At 35.0% G+C, this 19985-nt stretch overlaps 1 protein-coding gene across 2 annotated transcripts in view; it reads left to right on the top strand.

Moving 5' to 3' along the window:
• Positions 1-19985, top strand: part of CDH10 (cadherin 10) — a 153804-nt gene that overhangs the window by 97279 nt on the left and 36540 nt on the right. For both annotated transcript variants that reach the window (XM_087930734.1, XM_026700880.2), the window contains exons 4-5: positions 14245-14364; positions 16742-16909. In XM_087930734.1, the coding sequence (XP_087786860.1) occupies positions 14245-14364; positions 16742-16909 (288 nt within the window). The remainder of the gene's footprint in view (positions 1-14244; positions 14365-16741; positions 16910-19985) is intronic.

Here is a 19985-nt window from a genome sequence, read left to right as displayed (position 1 = left end):
TTAAGAAGATTGTTCCGGTTTGCAGGGCTTCGGCGGCAGGCAGGAATCCACGATCGTGCGTGGTTTCTGCCTGGGTTCACCACTGGAGCACCCCGAGCCAGTTGGTTTCGGGGCTAAGTCACCCCGTAGAGGTGGTGAAGAGGGGGGAAATGACCAGCATGGTCGAGGAGAGCCACATCTCTCCTCCTCAGCTGGTCAAACTCCCTTTCCCGAAGGCGGTAGGAGCAGTGGTCAGAAATGGCCACCTCAAAGAAGCACTCAACCGGAAAAGAAAGTGCAGGAGGAAGATAAGAAGTGAAAGTTTTGGCTGACCGGGATAAAAAGCAACAACTAAGGTACCCTGGAATTTAAATTTTATAAAAGATAATATCGCTGCCAATGAAGAGTCGGAAGCAGCAAAAGAAAGTGAAAAGGGAAAGTTTTTTTCTTCTTCTTCTCTCTCCTTCCTCACATTGACAATGAAGAGAGCTGAATAAGAAATCGGAAAAATCCGCTTTGGCACCAATAATTAAGCTGAAAATATAATTAAATGCCAATGGGACAATAAAGATTTCTGGACACCAAAAAATCCTTTTTGTCTATAAGTAGGAAGGGAGAGGAAAATAATAAGGGCAGGATCTGGAAGGAGGAGGCTGCCTGGACTCCAAAAGTATCTAATGTAAAATCTCAATAAGACTTCTAAAAGATAGATTTTAACTGGAACTTTGTAACTAAATAGTAACCCCAGGAAGAGAAAATGAAAAAAGAAGAAAGTGTAAAAAGTGTATTTGGATTGCTTGGTGACTTTAGGATTTTTGGATATTATATTTGAATGACTAAAAACAATTGGGTGGTCATTTAATTTTTTTTACAATGGCACTATCTCTGGATGAACTGAAAATGGAATTTAAAAAATATAAAGAAGAGACACAAGAAGGGAAGGGCTCCTTTGGCTCCATTTTTCAATTCTTAGAAATGGTGATTCGTAATTACGAGAAACAACAAGAAAAGACTGCGCAACAAGAAGATTGGGACAAAGAAGAAGCCATCTTTAATGAACAAGTAACTCCATTTGGGGAAGAAAGGGGAAAGGGGGGAAAGAGAATGGAGAATTTAAGACTTAAAAAAACAACCAAAAAAGGGAAAAATAATTTGAAAAGTGGATATAATGTTAGAAAGCAACAGAAAAGGGGAATACAGAAGAGGGAAATGGAGGTGGAAAGACAGGGGGGTAAAAAGGGGAGAGAAAAGAAGAAAGGGAAGAAGGAAAGGAAGAGAAGTTACAAAAGTTTGGAGAAAGATGTAAGGAAACAGGATCTATAGATAATGGGTGAAAATCTAACTGAAAAAGGGATTGTGTGAAGGCACATAAGATGGCATTGTTATATTTGTAATAGAAATAATGTTAGAAAATTGGATGCAACATATGATTAAAAAGAGGGATAAAATAGTTAGTGTGATTTAGTGAAACTTTTGTGAACAAAATAAATGAAATAAAATAAATGAGAGAACTGAATCAGGAAGGAACAGGAACATTTTAATTATTCAATGTTTTATAAAATATAAGTGAAGTGGGGGGAATTAACTATGGAAAGTTTATAAGTGTTCCCATAGAAGCATGATATTTATCTGAAAAGTAATGTGTAAAATGTTAAGATTTAAATGAATATTAATATTAATGATAGAATTGAATTGGTATGGATTGTTGTTCTAATTATATTATACATTTATACTTTTTTTCTTTTAAAAAAATACAGTATGTAATTTTAGAAAGTGCCAAGCAGAATCCAAATGGAAGTTATGTATTATATTAAGTGTTATAATTTTAGGGGAAAGATATAAAGGCGTGATACTCCAATCAGTGATGACAGGAGAAATTTTGTTTAATGAGAAAAGATAGTAGACAATTGAAACAGGACAGACAAAGAATATAAGTACAATGATTTGAATTGAGATGAAATAAATAAAATAAAATTTAAAAAAGTTAAAAGAGGGGAGAAGCTATATTGAAAATGTAGAATAGTAATAAGATATGGAATGGAATATAAAAATGAGCATGAACTGGAATTTGTGTCTGTACGAAGAGATGTAACCCGGGACTATGCTGCTTTCAAAAAAGATGTTTTATGTGTTTATGTTTTATGTTTTGTTTGTTTATGTTTGTTTTAAAAAATCAAAAAAAAATTCAAAAAAAAGAAGAAAATTGTTTAAATTAAGCAGGACTAGCAGGTTCTGCAAAGGTTATTTTATGTGGAGATCAAATTAAATAATTTACTAAATAACGTGATAAAAGTTTTTTCCCTCTCTTTTCATTTTAAGACAGAAAGGAGCCATGTGGGTTGCATGTTATAATATTTTCTTATGTAGTGGTATTTATTTTATGTAAAAGGAAATAACATTAACATTTTAATTTAGCCGTTTTACCAATAGCTTAAATGGGAATCCCAAATTGTTGGCACACTGGGTACCATACCAAAAAGCTTTGGATGACATGTAGAAAACTTGTGCAGACAAAATTTCCTTCTGTCAATTGTGAAGGCCACACTGCTTGGATCCATACATTTATTGTACCAATACATTATGACATCCTGGATTCTTGGAAGAACTCAAAACATATAAAGCTAAAATCAGCTGTGACTTCACATTGTTGTAAACAAGTAATGATTAACAACAACAATAATAACGTTTGTGATATTTGTGATATATTATAAATGTTCAGTTGGCTGAATTTCTAATCATCATCATCATCATCATCATCATCATCATCATCATCCTGTTTCTACAAAAAACCACCCTACTTGAAACAGCTTATATCCTCCGATGCTACCTTAACAATTCCTAGGTCCTTGGTTAGGACTCGAGCTGTTGAGCTACCAATCAGCCCCAAAGGTTGTGAATCTCACTATAGATTTTATTATTATTATTATTATTATTATTATTATTATTATTATTATTATTATTATTATTATTATTATTATTTAATACATAATAAAGTCAAGGAATCAACTTCAGCCAAATACATTCGAAGAATTCGCAAGATTTTAAAGTCCAAATTGAGTGGTGGAAACATCATAAAAGCAATAAATACCTGGGCTATACCTGCCATTCAATACTCTGCAGGAATAATTGATTGGACCCAGATGGAGCTGGGCAATTTGGACAGAAGAACAAGGAAGCTTATGACTATGAATCATGCCTTGCACCCTAACAGTGATGTTGATCGATTATATTTACAAAGAGCAGAGGGTGGTCAAGGTCTCCTACAAGTAAAGCAGACTGTAGAAGAAGAAAGACATAGCTTGAATGATTACATCCAGAAAAGTGAAGAGCCAATGATTAAGGAAGTACATAAGGGGGGCCTCTTGAAGACAACCAAGTCAACAGCTGAATACAAAAAAGAAGTAATTGAGAAGTGAACTGAAAATTGGAAAAGCAAAGCTATGCATGGCCAATACATGAAAAGTATTGAAGGCAAAGCTGACCAAAAGCTTTTGTGGAACTGGCTAAAATCAGGAATACTGAAAAAAGAAACTGAAGAGTTTAGTTTGGCTGCTCAAGAACAAGCCTTAGCCACAAATTGCATGAAAGCAAAGATTCAGCATGTCACCACCAACAGCAAATGCTGCCTCTGTAATGAGAAAGATGAAAGAGTTGACCATTTAATTAGTGGGTGCAGCAAAATTGTACAAACTGACTACTTAGAATGCCGTAAGCAAGTTGCTAAAATCATTCACTGGAAGCTGTGCCAAAAGTTTGAATTTGAGTATAGTAACAACTACTGGGAACATCAGGTTGAGTAGGTTCTGGAGAATGAAAAAATTAAGATCTTGTGGGACTTCAGATTTCAGATTGACAGGCACTTGGCCCACAACACACCTGACATAACAATAGTTGAAAAGAAAAAAAAGGTTTGGTTCATTGACTTTGCAATACCTGATGATGCACAAACTGAAGACAAGCAGCAAGAAAAAATCATAAAGTACCAGAACTTACAAATTGAAGTTGCGTGACTTTGGAAAAAGAAATTGTGTGTTATCCCAGTTATAATTGGAGTCCTTGGAGGAATACCTAAAGGGCAACCTCACTATTTGAAAATTCTGAACTTATCAGACTTGAATACCCTGATTCTACAAAACACCACCCTACTTGGAACAGCTTATATCCTCCGATGCTACCTTAATAGTTCCTAGGTCCTTGGTTAGGACTCAAGCTATTGAACTACCAACCAGCCCCAAAGGTTGTGAATCTCACCAAAAATTACAACAACAACAACAACATATATTATTGGATGGCACAGTGGCTCAGCAGTTAAGATGCTGGACTTGTCATCTGGAAAGCCAGCAGCCCAGGTTCAAGACCCAAGTGCCACACAACAGGGTGAGCTCCAGTTCTTACCCCACTCCTGCCAAGCTAGCAGTTCAAAAGCATGCAAATGTGAGTGGATAAATAGGTACCACTTCAGTGGGATTATAACAACATTATGTGATGTCACTGGCTCAATGACCTGGAAACAGAGATGACCGCTGCCCTCTATAACCAGCAGTGACTAGTGGTGGATGCTGCAACAGTCATAAGTGTGAAAAATAGTCATAAGTCACTTTTTTCAGTGCCATTGTAACTTTGAATGGTCACTCCACACAAGCAAAGTACCAGCAAAGGAGGGGAAAAAAACTCCAGAGATTTCCTGAGACAGGAAGTCTAGTCCTGCCAAGAATGTAATAAGGGTTAACAGAGAGTCAGTTTCTGTAAGCAACACCAGAATGTTTCCTTCCTGTCTTCCTTACAGGATTAGGCCAGTAATTTCTTCTAACAACCGGTTCTCTGAACTGCTTAGAATGTTAACAACCAGTTCTAGCGAATAGGTGTGAACTGGTAGAATCCCACCTCTGATTCAAACTAGTGCAATCAAGGACATATTTTTTTAAAAATCAAATGTTTCAAAGTGTAAATTGTACAAAGCAGGAGAAACAGTAGGTCATATACTCAGCTTGTGCATGAAGATTGCACAAACTAATGATAAACAATGACATAACACAGCTGGCAAACTTAACTTTTAACTGGAACATGTGTAAAAATAATCATATGCTAATAAAGAAAAATTGGTGGGAATGTAGAGTTGAAAAAATAGTAGAAAATGGGCAGATTAAAATTTGTTTATTATATAATTTATTTGTGAACCATCTCATATCCAACAACTTTGGATGGCTGAAAGCATGAAAAATACTGTGGATTTTCCAAATTCAGACTGATAAAGTCTTGGCTCATAATACACCAGATTTATGGCATGGCTGAAAAGGGGAAAGCATGGACAATTGATGCAGCAATTACCTATGCAATGCTAATACATACAACATCCTAGGTTCTTAGGGAGAATTCTATTGATATGAAGGCCAATACCAACCAAAGAACTGGCAGCTATGATTGATCTTCTACATCAGAAGAAAGCCAGATTAAATTTTTGCTGCATATGATTCTTAAATATTATTATTATCTGTAATCTGGCAGCAACCTTTCTGATTGCCAAGATTAGCAGTATATGCATTTAAAAGATTTTGAGATCCAATGATCTCTGTCAACCTTAAAATAGCTGTTCACAGGGTTTTTTTCCCCCCAGCCATATTAGGTTGTTCTGGGCTTAAAATGACTCCACAGCTACTTCAAAAGCCAAACAGACCATTTTGAACATAGGCCAGGGATGGGCTGCTGGGGGTTTCCAGCAGTGGTGGGATTCAATTTTTTTTTACTACTGGTTCTGTGGGAATGGCTTGGTGGGCATGGCAGGGGGGAAGGATACTGTAAAATCTCCAGTCAGAGGAGGTATTTGTCGGTTCTCCAAACTACTCAAAATTTCTGCTACTGGTTTTCCAGAACTGGTCAGAACCTGATGAATACTACTCTGGTTTGCAGGGCTTCGGGAGAGCCCCTAGCTAAGATTCTGTGCAGCTCAGAGAACTCCCAAATCCCATTCCTGGCTGGCCCCACCCTTCCCAGGAGTCCCCATGTGGCCTGTTATGGATGCAGGTAAGTGCAGGGTACATGCGGAGGCTTGGGAAAGGTAAAAAAGGGCCTTCCGGAAGTTCAGGGAGGCTGAAAATGGGCCCGTTTCTGGCTTCCGCCTCCAGAGCCCGGGAAGGCAAAAATGCCTCCCCCCACTGTGGTGCAGGAGTCTGATTAGGCCACACCCACCATGGTCACACCCACCCAGCATCTGAGCAGACAACTCTTTGCTAAAATTTTTGAAGCCCATCCCTGGCATAGGCTTATCCCATCTCAAATTCAGAATAAATGTTTCAGGCTACAAACAGGCCCTTTTGAGCTCAAGATATTTCAAATTTCAAATGTTTTGCATTGTTTAGCCAAGATAAGCTTATATCTACTCAGAATTAGGCCTATTCTTCATCTTTAATTAGAAGAAACACCATCAACCCTAACCGTATTTCATTACTTGTCTTCAACGTCTTCAATTATCCTCTCATCCTCAAGAAAGTCCATTAATTAGCATTTACTCTCATTGAAATCTTTTTATTAAAATGATAATGAGTAATTAATTAAACTTTAACCCTAGTCTGAAAGTAATTTAATATTGAGCAATTAAGATTTGCCAGACCTTGGATGACCTTGTCTGCGATCAGAAGCTAAGAAGGTTCATATCTGGTTATGGATGGGAGATTTTCTAAGCTGTGACTGAGAAGTCACAAAGTATCCCCTATAAAGGCTTTTATATTACTTTTATATTCTTGCCAATAAAATTGTATTAAGTCACTAAAAGTCAAGGTCAATGTGAAGGAGATTTTGCTTTAATTAAGATTTAATTACTGCCACTATATTATTATTGAACAGAAACTAATTATGCTGGTAGAAGTCACTAAGAGAAACATCCAACATAAAACATACTGAAAAGCCTTAAAAACTCTGTTTATTGTGAATATGTGTGCCTGTGATATGCTGTATATTTCAGAACTGAAAAATGACAAAACTATTGAATACAATACAATGACACTTACTGAATTGGGGGATGGGTAGATTTTTGGGGGGGGAGGTCAAAAAGAAAATTACCCAAGTAGAGCAATTCCAGACTAAGACATTGATGTGAAAATAACTGTGCTTATATTCAGATTAAACCAAATAATAAAACACTGCTTTATAGCTATGCCTCATCATTCAGGCAGAAAGTAAAAATGAATCAGGAAAGCTAGCAAAGGATAGGGAAAGATCCTCTGAGAATACTGGCTTCATGCATGATGCAATATGTAGCTAATAACCTTATCCACTCTCAGAAATAATGTAGTTATTCCAGTCTTTGATATGCGATCTCCACTCTACTGTGGCTCAGGAGGAGATATTTGTAACAATAATGCTATTTTATGTTGAGTTAAAAAGTTGGAGGGTGTTTTGAAATTTAATCTTTTTAATAAGGACTGCATATTTTAACCGATATGGTCATATGACTGGCAGGACAACATATGTAAACTCAAAAAAGAACTTGCAAAACAAACTAGAATGCAGTCTTCAGAAATTCAATTCAAGTCATTGAGGTTTACTTTGAAGCAGACACATATAAGACTCTGCTGTAAGATAAAGTTGTTATTCCTGGCAGAAGGCAACCCATTGTTCTATCTGTATTTGCAAATGTAATTAATTATATACTAATTATAAAATAATAAGTTATTAACTAAAAGTTCACCTAAAATAAAAGATATGTACAGGTAGAAGTATTGTAGATTTATGGAAATAATCCTTATGAGAGTAAAATGTAAATATGTAAAATATATAAAGAAAAAGGATAGTAATTATAGTGGAAACTATTATTTAATATTAGATAAATGTAATATAATCTATTATGATATTTAAATTAAGAACCTGTATGGATGCCAAGAATGCTGTTGGAATTACGATATTTTATGATGTAATAAAAGAAACTCAATAAAAATACATTTTTTTAAAAAAAAAAGAAGTATTGTGGATTTACGACAACAGTTGAGCCCAAAATTTCTGTTGTGAGACATTTGTTAAAGAGTTTTTCCTCATTTTATGACCTTTCCTGCCACAATTCTTAAGTGAATCACCTCATTGGTTAAGTTAGTAACATGGTTGTTAAATGAATCTGGCTTCCCTATTGACTTTACTTGTCCAAAGGTCCCAAAAACATGACCCTACTACAGCCATCATAAATATGATTCAGTTGCCGAGTATCCAAATTTTGATCATGTGACTATGAGGATGCTGCAATGGTCACAAGTGTGAAAAAGAGTCATAAGTCAATTTTTCAGTTCTGTTGCAACTTCAGACGGTCACGAAATGAACTATTGTAAATCAAGGATTACCTGTAGTATGAAATTCAAGCTGTACATTTTTGCCCATCTTGGCTAAATCAGAAAAAAAAAATACATTAAACTGAAATCTTAGGGGGAAATTCCATAGTTCAGCAGATCAAAATTATCTTGTAATCAGACCTTGAATTAAAATTTTAGAGGGAGCCAGACATTCTGTATTTTTGAGATACTGTGTTTTATTTCTACTTTTATTATTTCTATATAAATGTTCTTCAGTTTCTCTCAGTTTGTAAACATTCACATAATTCTTTCAACTAGACATACTCATGGTGTAACTTGTTATAGAAGAGAAAGAAAGGAATTTGCCAAAGATATCCGCAAGGCCTTATTGTAGATTAATAATTTGAAACTGCTTATTCTCCCATGAGCTGTTCAGAGCATCCAGTAGTGGGAGGTGCTTCAGTCTCTGCATGTCTAGGCTAGGCTTAATTTGTGGAACACTCCTCCTCCTCCACAGGACTCCTCCCCAGCATTCCCCAGTTTTGGCTCAGCCTCATGAGGGATAGGCAGTGCTTTTTTGTTACTCCTTGGCCGAAACAGGAGAATTTCTCTTCTCAGGTTTGGAGACAGTCAATTTGTCTTTCAGGTTCTCTCAACAAATTGCTTAATGATCTACCCATGCTGCCCTTTCATCTGGCCATCGGTGATCACTGTATCGGGAAGCGCTTTTTGCGCCCTGAAGCAGAGGGAGACTTCGGCTTCGTTCCGCGATTTGAAACTGCTTATTTCCACACCTACATCCATCACTTACTCCATGCTTTTAAATATCCTTTGATATCTCTGAAGTGGAAGCTCCCTTCCAAGTTCCTCTAATTCTTTAATCTCAGCTTTGATGATAAATTCTCAAATCTTGCTATTAATCAACCTGTACTTTATTCCCTGTCCATATTTCAGTTTGAACTGGAACATCATTAATAATAGAGGTCTGGCTACTTCCTGCCCTGTTTATTAGAAAAGATGAGGGGAGATGTCTGTGCCTGTGTTTCCTTTTCTGCTTCCTCACCAATTAAAGAAAATACATATTATTTTCTCACTGTTGTCCCCATTTTATTAGATTTCATAAAGAACTGGCAATCATTACCTAATGCTGTTAGAGGCAAACATGTTTAGTCCTCAAAAAGGCATATATTTCTCTCATACTTTACCACTCTCCAGAATGATATTAAAAGAAGGGGGGGTAGGATTTTGTTGGTGGGTAAAAAAGAATATATGAAGGGATGGGGGGAGTAAGCTCTTCCTATTATAATTATAAAGCTGAGAGGTACTGCAGATGAAAGATTGTAAGGAAAATGTTATTGAATGTATGTATGTATGGATAGATGGACAGAAGGCTAGATCAATCAGAATAGAGCTGGAAGGGACCTTGGAGGTCTTCTAGTCCAACCCCTTGCTCAAGCAGGAGACCCTATACCAATTTTAAACAAGTGACTGTCCAGTCTTAAGAGAGCACAAAAACATGGAGAATCATTTGTAGAATGGAACACTGTTCTGGGAAATTGTGTTCCTTGTTTACATAGTTGAATTCACCTTGGATTTAAGGAGAGGTTGCTGCTCACAAGCAAGAAGAACTAGAAAACAAGAAAAACACAAGAAAAACTACATCAATGAATCTGCTTGGTGAGAAGAGACCCTTCCCATAACAAACTAGCCACATGGAGCACTGTTTCAAGCAGCCAGGGATTGCTTGTTCATTCACTGTGAATCACTATGACTGGTAACACAAATAAAAATGTGTCAATGACATGACATCCTAATGCTATATTTGGAGGACAAAAGGCCTGTTAAAAAAGATTCATTTTGTTTTTATATAAGAAAAGAAAACACACATTTTATATCTTTTTTTGTTTATATATATTCTAAGGAATTTCACAATAATTTCACATCATAAGATCCTACAGTGCCAGCTGTTTAAATTTCTCTCACTCCCTCATTACTCTCTAAGTAGTATATATGTCCTAAATATAAATCCGTTGTGTACAAAACAATCAGTGATTATCCCAGAAGTTGTTGGCAGATTAAAAGATCTAGAAGATCTGGTTTAAGCCTTAGTTTTCAAAGCTCCCTTCTCAATAACATTTTTTTCCTGCAGCAACAATTTTCATTGCTTGTGTTTGCATACACATATTTTCACATATCTCTTTCTGAGCCTGCAGGTTAGAGGGTCTTTTGTTTGTTTGTGTTTTGTCATTTTAATAAGACTAAAACAAATTCCCTATATCTGCAGCTGCAATTCTGTCCATGGGTGCTACTTCTCAATATTCATTCAATTTCTGCCTCCTAACTTGTTCTATGGCTTTATCTACCAAACTTTTGCAACCTTGGATTTTCAGGATTTAATAGCTCATCCTTTGAATTACTCCAGCTATTATTTTCTCAGCATTGCTGGTTGCTGTCATCCTTCCTTGTTGAGCTTTCAGATTTTAATCTTTTCTGCCTTGTGTCTCAGAAATATCAGGGCAAAAGTCACACAGATATTATCTCTCTTTGGGTCCACAGGCAGACTGCAGAAGTTATCCTACTAACATTTGGAGCCATCTTACCATAATTTGTTTAGTGGTCTTATTGCATAATACTGTTATTATAGTTTCTTCATCATACAATGTGTGTGTGTGTGTGTGTGTGTGTGTGTACTCTAGATATTATTACCTGAAGTGTAAATCATCAAAAGTGTTTTGGTATGGGAAGAATAAAATTGAGATAGTATAATGGCAAAGTATACATCATCATAAAGTAGTTCATTTGTATTTTGGCTGCTAAAATAAACTCATCAACCTGGGACATGCTACAGCATAGATGATTAGATTAGATTAGATTAGATTAGATTAGATTAGATTATTTTAGATTAGACAGACAGGCAGACAGATAATCTTGTCTCAAAGGTGCTTTTTCAAAAAGCAAATGGACTTTCTTTTTTCTTTGAGGAAGACATTTTACTTCTCATCCAAGAAGCTTCTTCAGAATTAAAGAAACTTCTTGATTGAGAAGCGAAACTTCCTCAAGGAAAAAACAAAGTCCAGTTGCCTTTTGAAAATGCACTTTTGAGACAGTCATGACCTGGATGACTGAGAATCTTCATAGACAATCATGCTTCCAGCCACAAAACAATGCTAGCAGAGGTATCTGACTTTTACTAACATTTTATTCATTTGTTAAATTTATATCTTAACTTTTCCCCCCAGAACTTCAAGTGCAGAGAGGCTTAGTTAGAAGAAGGAAAATCAGATCCTTCCTAAAAGTTCTGGGAGTATATTTTAATGATGCAAGTAGTTTCCTTTAATTGGGCAAGATTCTATCTATTCTATCTATAGATGAGGAACAATTAAGGAAACTGCTTAGAAGTAACGCTGTGTATCTGTCATGGTTTTGGAGCCTGATATTTTCACACTGGCCACATTAACTCACTACATTTTTCTAAATTTCAAGAAAGAAGGAAAGTAAAATCTATTGAATTTTGCTTTTCTTTGAGTAATATCACTTCAATTGCTCAATCAATCAATCAATCAGAATAGAGCTGGAAGGGACCTTGGAGTTCCCTTGCTCAAGCAGGAGAACCTATGTATAGGGCCTATACCATTTCAGACAGGTAGCTGTCCAGTCTTTTCTTAAAAATTCCAGTGATGAAGCACCTACAACTTCTGAAGAAAAGTTGTTCCACTGGTTAATTGTTCTTCCTAACAGTGGGAACAATTAACCAGTGGAACTTAATATTATATACAGTATTATCCAGAAAAATCACAGATGGTATTCAGCAGGTTCTGACCAGTTCTGGAGAACCGGTTGCGGAAATTTTGAATAGTTTGGAGAACTGGCAAATACCTCCTCTGACTGGAGATTTTACAGTATCCTTCCCCTGCCACTGAATCCCACCACTGAGGAAAAAATGATAGTTTCTTAAAAGATTGTTCCTTGATGAATTTAGATAAAGCTCCAGCTGAAAAAAAAGGAATGGAAAATAGTACTACACAGTTTGGAAATTCCTTCTGAAATGCTTGAATGCTTTGCATAGGGGCTGAGAGCTTTACAATGCAATGCACATGAGCACACCACTGACAGGGATAAAAGCATGGCTGGCAGGCAAAAATGAAATAATTCTCTAGAAAGGTAAGTATAATATGCAGAAATATAACAAGCAGGGTACTGCTGGAAGGCTGAGTCAGGAGTTTCAGTTAAATTTAACTCAGAGGTCTTTGAAGGCTGTGCAGTTTCTAAAACGGCTAAAGATAGAGATGAAATAGAAAGGAAAGCTCTTAATGTATTCAAATTGATCAGCATGGATTAGCTTTCCAAGTGATTAGCATGGGGAAATGGAAGGCAAGAAAGCTACAGGGGAGAATTCACTGTGCCTTTAAAACTGACCAAATTATTCCTTGCAATTTTATTAAATGGTTGAAACCCATCTTCTGCTTTAATTATCAGACATTTATCTCTGATAAAGTAATTTGTGCCTTCCTGGTGTGCTTTTATCAAACGTGTGGGTGGGGTAGTGATGAAGATTTTCTTGGACTTTTTTTCCCATTGTTTCTAAATTGCCAGAGTTTGAACAGAAATAGAAAATAGAAAAAAGAGGTATACCAGCATAGGAAAGAGAAAAAAAATACAAAGGTTTCCCATTCTTGCCGAATTTACTTCCATGATTATAGCAAGTTTCTTCTATACATTAAACTGTTATGGCTTATTCACAAAATAATCCAGGAGAAATATATCTTAACCAGCCTCAAACACCTTCAGTTAGCTACCACTGCACTTCTTGTGTGAGATACCTCTTTGAATAACATTTCTGAAGAAGTTTTTTCCACTATTATTCCTTATCTTTTAAAACAGAGATGGTTAGCCATTCAGTAGTAGGTAAGGTGGAATATTGAATTAGAAGCTTGCAAGCTTTTAAGGCCTTTCCTTCCTAGTGATTTATGGCATGTTGATATCAACTTTCAGCCATCTTTGAAATGAAGCACCCTCTGTTTTCATGTTGGTTATTTGGTAATTACCAAAAATGCTAGAATAGAAAGAAACTCTTTCAAAAGTACATAACAAGTTCAGAGGCAGGGGCTGCCAACATCTCTTCAAGGAACATAAATACTTCATGTGTACTTTGGCATTACATTCCCTGACTTTTTTCAAGGCTTTAGATAAGTATGTATCTCTGCTTTTATTACCCAAGTATATATACACATCAAGAACCAATAATACACATATTATTTTATATAATATATAAAGAAAATCTCCTTGTCTCAGGAAGCAACATTTATATTGGTGGTGAAACATGGCCAAAGATCTTTGTCCACTAAATATTACTAAAGTCACAGAATGCCCGAAAAGCAATAGCATTTCTTTTTTCCTTGCAACATTCCCACCCTGCCTGTTGATAATGTGTCAAAAAGGAACATACGTGGTGTGAACATACTAAAGATGTTCTCAGAGTTTTGAGACCTAAATGTTGGAAACAACATAGAAATGACATACTGAAATAATGGTGACTTTTATTTTTTAGAAATTGGAGAAAATATGACCTATCACTAAAAATGGTGCCTCAGCTAGCAAAGTTCTGGAAAAGGGATACTTTTATTTTATTTATTTTTTTCTCAAAGGACTGACTGGAGGAAAAACAGAGAGGGAGGGAGGGAGACTTTCAGTGAAATGTATGCAATTCTGAACCTTCCAGGATATGGTTTGAAAAAGGCACTACTACTATGAAGAAAGAAGATAAAATGGGAAAAGAACTACAGCTTTTAGTAAGCAGCATGAATCTCATGAATATCTGATGCTGAGGTATTTACATTCTTATTTCTGTAAAGATAATATAATTATCTATAGGTCTCTCAACTCTCTGGTCAAAATATAATGTTGATAAATGTTTTCACAAATAAAGCAACAGTAGAAAAAACCAAATTGTTTTTGACATGATACCTAATTAATTTCAATTTGAATTTTCCAGGTACTTCTGTTGTTCAAGTCACAGCCACTGATGCTGATGACCCTTCATATGGAAATAGTGCCAGAATTATCTACAGCATACTTCAGGGCCAGCCATATTTCTCTGTGGAGCCAGAAACAGGTGGTGTTGTAGTTATTGTTCTTAATTAAATATTTCTGCCTTGCCAGAAGATGGTATTCACATTATTGTTCAGCTGCATGTCATATTCAAAATAGCTTAAATTCTCTTAAAGTAAATGGGAAAATGTTACTTAATTACTATAACAAAATTCAGATCTGGGTAGTAATTGGGTAGCAGTGAAATTTTGATCTGGATTTACCCAAGAAATTGTTTTTTCCTAATCTGAACCTAGAGGAAAAGGGCTAAACAAAGGATTCATACCATAAAAATGGATTAATAATGACCATTTCAAGAATTCTGGGAAATTTTTAATATAAAGGAAATTATTTGTAGTTCAGGGTTGAAATGAGGTGTCCTCGTTGCTCTCTAAACATAATTGTTTTCTTGCAGACATCTGCAAGAAAACAACCATGTTTAGAGAGCAACAAGGACCCTAAATTTGGAATATAATTTATCTAAATCCTGTGCTTGGTACTATATATGATTTACATATTATCAAACGATACAGATATTTAAAATATGGTATATCTGAAGGAAAACCTGCAATTCAATTCTATAGAAAACTTCAAAAAGTGTTGAAACTTAATAACAGTGATATATATATGATGCATGGAATAAGTAAAATAAGTATCCAGTTTCAGAAAATCAGTGGAACTTAGCTTGAAAAATAGTTAAACTCTTTTGTAGTACTTTTGTTTAAGAAAGATTGTGTATGTGCAAAACTGGAAACTAGATAGCATGCCCTCTGAGGGAATGGTGATAAAAAAGGTGTTAGATTGTGCTGAGATGGACAGACTAACGTTGGAATTAAAAGAAAGAGGAGAAATGGAATATTACTTGGTCTGGAACACATGGTATAAATGGTTAGAAAATAGAAGTAAAGATCAAATATAAAGGTAATTTAAGAGGTACATTAAACGTAAAGGCAATATATATAGTTAAAGGAAGAAAAAGGAATATAACTGATATGTGTGTGTATATATATATATATATATATATATATATATATATATATATATATATATATATTATATGTATATGTATATGTATATATGAATATCAGCTACGCTGGAGCGCTGCAAAAATTGTAAATGTGATATAAAATAATGAAATATGTTTAATAAAAATATATTTTTAAAGCAAAAAAGAAAGATTTCCAAAACACCTTTCCAACTATTGCCCCTTTGGTTTGTTATCAATAGTATGCAAATTTTAAGCTATGTATTTCTTAAATAAGTTAGAAATGTGACCAATAGACTGTAAAAACTTGGGAACTCAGCAAGCTGAATTCAGAGCAAGTCATTCTATATTAGATCACTGTCTGATCTTATACCATTTCACAGAAAAATATTCCTGAGGAGTAAAACATAATCTTTTTGTGACTTAAAGCAGTTTGAGACTCTATTTGTGGAGTATTTTATGGGGAAAGATAACTGAATCCTGAACTGTCAGAAGGCAGGTTTTTTTTCTCATAATGCAATTATACTCTTAAGTCCTTTTGGCAGATTTGATATAGTCCCAATAGTGCTTAACTAATTCAATCCCATCAAACAACATGGAGGGAGAAAAGGTATGTTTTGGCTCCAGCAGTGTTCAAATTTTATATGAATGACTTAGCAGCTCCTTTGGAATCAGAAGATTTTCTAAACTAGCTGAAATATGTGAGCCATAACTATGTATATATCAATGTAACCATTGTGAAAGAACATTGTAGTTAAAAATGTAAATGTAATACTGAGTTATATTTCAAAAATATGGAATTTGACACTTGTAGACAATTCTGATCTTGTCAAGCCACGGGTTCATCTAAGATGGACTGAAAACAATACTCCAGATGTGAAAAAAAATGGATTCAGGAGATCTGTCACTTGTTAAAAAGTCTTTATAATGTAAAAATGAGAAGAGCAGTCAAAGACAAAGATTAATAATAGTAACTAAAAAAAAGGAATATATAGGAGAGAAGTTGGGTACATTGTGCATAATGAAGTGATAGTGGCATTTCAGATAGTTGATGAATTATACTTTCCCTTCTTTCTCAATAGTTCCCTGCATTTACTAAAATAAACACAGGAGGGAGTATGTTATGCAAAAATTATCTTCCTTTTTTACTAGTTTACTGCTTTAAATAGGTGGTTGTTCCTCTTAATATGCAGACCATTCAAAAATATTCCTTTAGTATCTGAACTTGCAGACTCAGAATTGCTGTTTAATGCATAAACTGCTACCTAATATATAATTACCACTATCACCTACTTATAATTTATGTGTTCAATGTATTCATTAAACTGTGCTTGACATTAAATATATATATTTTCTAAATAATAGACATATTGTTTCATACAGAATGATGACAAATTTTTCATTGTTTCTTTTTCAGGCATTATTAGAACAGCTCTGCCAAATATGAACAGAGAAAATAGAGAGCAATATCAGGTTGTTATCCAAGCAAAGGATATGGGGGGCCAGATGGGCGGATTATCAGGAACCACCATGGTGAATATCACCCTGACTGATGTCAATGACAATCCACCTCGATTCCCACAGAGTAAGCTTCCTTTAATTGTCCTTCTGTGCTGCAAAAATATCAGAATGAAAGAATTAGGCAACTACCATCTGGTTTAATGTAAAAAACAACAACAACAAAAACCTAGTTTATGGAGCACATACAAAAAAGGTTTTATCCACAGATTTATTCCCTGTTATTTTTTAAAAAAATGATGTGTTACAGGGAGAACTTTGTTAGAGAAAAATACAGTTGCAAAGAACAATTGCTTAATATTAGATAATTCTTAGCATAACAGCAGGGAACGATAACTCTTTCGCCCTCCCTCCTCCACAAAAGGAATGGAAGAAATAACATTAGTATGTAAGGGTTGGAAGTGACCTTGGAAATTATTTAGTTCAACTAACTACACAATACAGGAATCTACTGCTTCAGCATCTCGACCAGATGGCCATCCAGTTTATACTTCCTGCAAAGAAGGGTCTGCCACTTCCCAGGCAGTCTTCTCTATTGTTAATCAACTCTTACTGTTAGAAAAATTTTCCTGATATCCAGCTAAATTTGTAATTAAATCCATTGTTCTTTGTTCCCTTTTCGGGAACAATTCTACACCATCTTTTACATGATAACCAACCAGATAATTGAAGACAGCTATTGTGTCTTCTTTCTCTTTTCTCTTGTCAAGGTTAAACATATCCAAAGCTTTCAGCTGTTTCATATAAACTTGTGCTTTCCCCCCTTTTATAGGAACCTTATATTAATTGCTAATATATTAATTCTTTAATTAATTGTTCCCTTCTGAACATACTCTATTTTGCCCATTCCTTTCCTAAACTGTACTCTGAAATAAATGTTCTAGGAATAATCTGACCAAAGCAGGATATAGAAGAATTATTTCTTCTGAGCTTGATCCTATAATAGAAGTTTCAAGAGCACAACTCTGTTTGCTGATATCTGGAAATTAATAATTTAAGCAATATAAACCAAAATAAGAATGGGTAAAACAAGGGTATTTGAAAGATGACTACAATTCAGAGCAGGAAGCTTCCATTCATCAGACCAAAGCTATTTAAAGAAATCTTCAAAAATCCATAAACACAAGCCAAATGTATGTAGTTAATACATCTTAGAGTAGTAGAGTAGTAGAGATGTATGCATTTCAATTATTTTTTGAAAAAAAACTAAAAAAGTTTTGGAAAGAGCTGTTCTTCATCTACTCTTGTCTATTTCTTTCTCTTTATTCAGTTTCTAAAATCAAAAAACAGGATGAAGGAGTCAAGAAGGTATTTGGAGATCCATTTCCAATGTTTCTCGAAAGTAATTTTTGAACAAATAACAACAGCTTCTTTACCAAGGGAGAATTTTTGCAGCTGCTACATCACATTTTGAAAAGAAATCAGAGGCAGATAGGAAGGCATATTTTTAACATTTAAAAAAAAACAAAAATAAAACCATAGACTTGGAAAATGGCATTTGGACCATCAGGTCCAATCCACATTCAGATTATTAATTCAGGCATCCCAGGTGTATTCCATAGGTCTTTCAGGAGAGAGGGGTGAAGCAATCAATCTTCTATCACATTTTATTTACAACACACATGATAATGTTACAACTGCATGAATATGTCACAATGATGATGTTTTGTATTCCCTTCCACTCACAGATGCCCCCTGCCAGATGGATGGCAGTCTAGCCTCCACTTGAATATTTCAAGTGGGTATATCACGGCAGTACTGTCACTTAATTTTTAGTTACAATCAAACTATTGCAGTGATTGGACTTGATTTTTTAATTTATTTACTTTAGCTGAAGCTTATGACTTTGAATCATGAGAATTGGGCAGTTATCTTCCACGGCCTCTAATGATCCTTTTCCTCTGTAGTGATGATCTGCACAGTGTATTGTTCTTTATTCTTTCTCTTTGTTTGCCCATAGTAGGTATGACTGGAAAAGCCCAGTCCCTTTGCATAGCTTCCTTATGGAAGCTAGCCATTCACTGGACCAATTCATTTGACTGATAATAAAGGGGGTTGAATTTCTTTTATGGTCTCAGAAAACTGGTCAGTTCTCTATTTTGTGATCTCAGGATGCTGCTGGGACACACATATCACTTCTTTTTGTTTGAATTTCCTCCTTTCCCTTTAGTACAATGTATATCTATATATGGTTCTTCAGTTTGAGCTTAGAAGCTAAGCAGGACTGGGTCTGGTTGGTCCAGGGAATATTGGCTGTAAACTAGACTGGGAAATAGAAAAATATCATAGAAAAGGGCAGTGGCATATCACTCCTCTAATGTTGCAAAGTAAACTTGTCAAATCAGACTCAATTTGACAGCATATTTACTTTAATCTTATAGTTATATATGAACTTGATAAGATAAACTCTGTTTTTGCTATAAGGCATTTTTTTAAAAAAAATATTCTTCCTCCCCAATTCCTCTGACAGACTCTTTATTAATGACGCTTATATCATGTTAAAAGAAAATAAATGAATGGGCTTGTGAAAGAAGTTGATTCATGTAAGTGCTAAAGGCCTTATTGATTCCTTCTTAAAAGAGAATCAATAACATTCATGTCAAATGTGAAACTGTACACTTAACGGATCTTATCTCTTGTCTGATTTGCTGATTTGACTATGGATCAAGAGGACTTCTAAAATTGGAAGATCTTGCACAGTTTATTATCAGACTAGGGTTGTACTAGTATTAATGATAAAAAAACCAATCAAGATTGTGGGCACCTTTCTGAAGCCTTGTGAAGCCATTAGATCAATGATAAGTGTTCTGTGTCAAAAATAAATCAAGTATTTTTTGCTGGAAGCATTTCCACAATTAAAAATTAAAATTTTTGCATATCCTTTCTTCCTTTCTTTTCTTTTTATCCTCACAACAACCCCAAGAGATGTGTCAGGAAAAATAACATCGTATGGAAAATCTATTGTGTGTTTACAGGTGAAACTCAGAAAATTAGAATATCATACAAAAGTTCATTTATTTCAGTAATGCAACTTAAAAGGTGAAACCAATATATGAGATAGACTCATTACATGCAAAGCAAGATAGTTCAAGCTGTGATTTGTCATAATTGTGATGATTATGGAATTATCATGAAAACCCCAA

This window comes from Pseudonaja textilis, chromosome 3, assembly GCF_049901715.1.
Source record: "Pseudonaja textilis isolate UNSWEBS1 chromosome 3, rPseTex1.2, whole genome shotgun sequence".
Taxonomy (NCBI): domain Eukaryota; kingdom Metazoa; phylum Chordata; class Lepidosauria; order Squamata; family Elapidae; genus Pseudonaja; species Pseudonaja textilis.
Note: the sequence above shows the minus strand (reverse complement) of the source record. Positions and strands in the feature narration are given on the sequence as shown.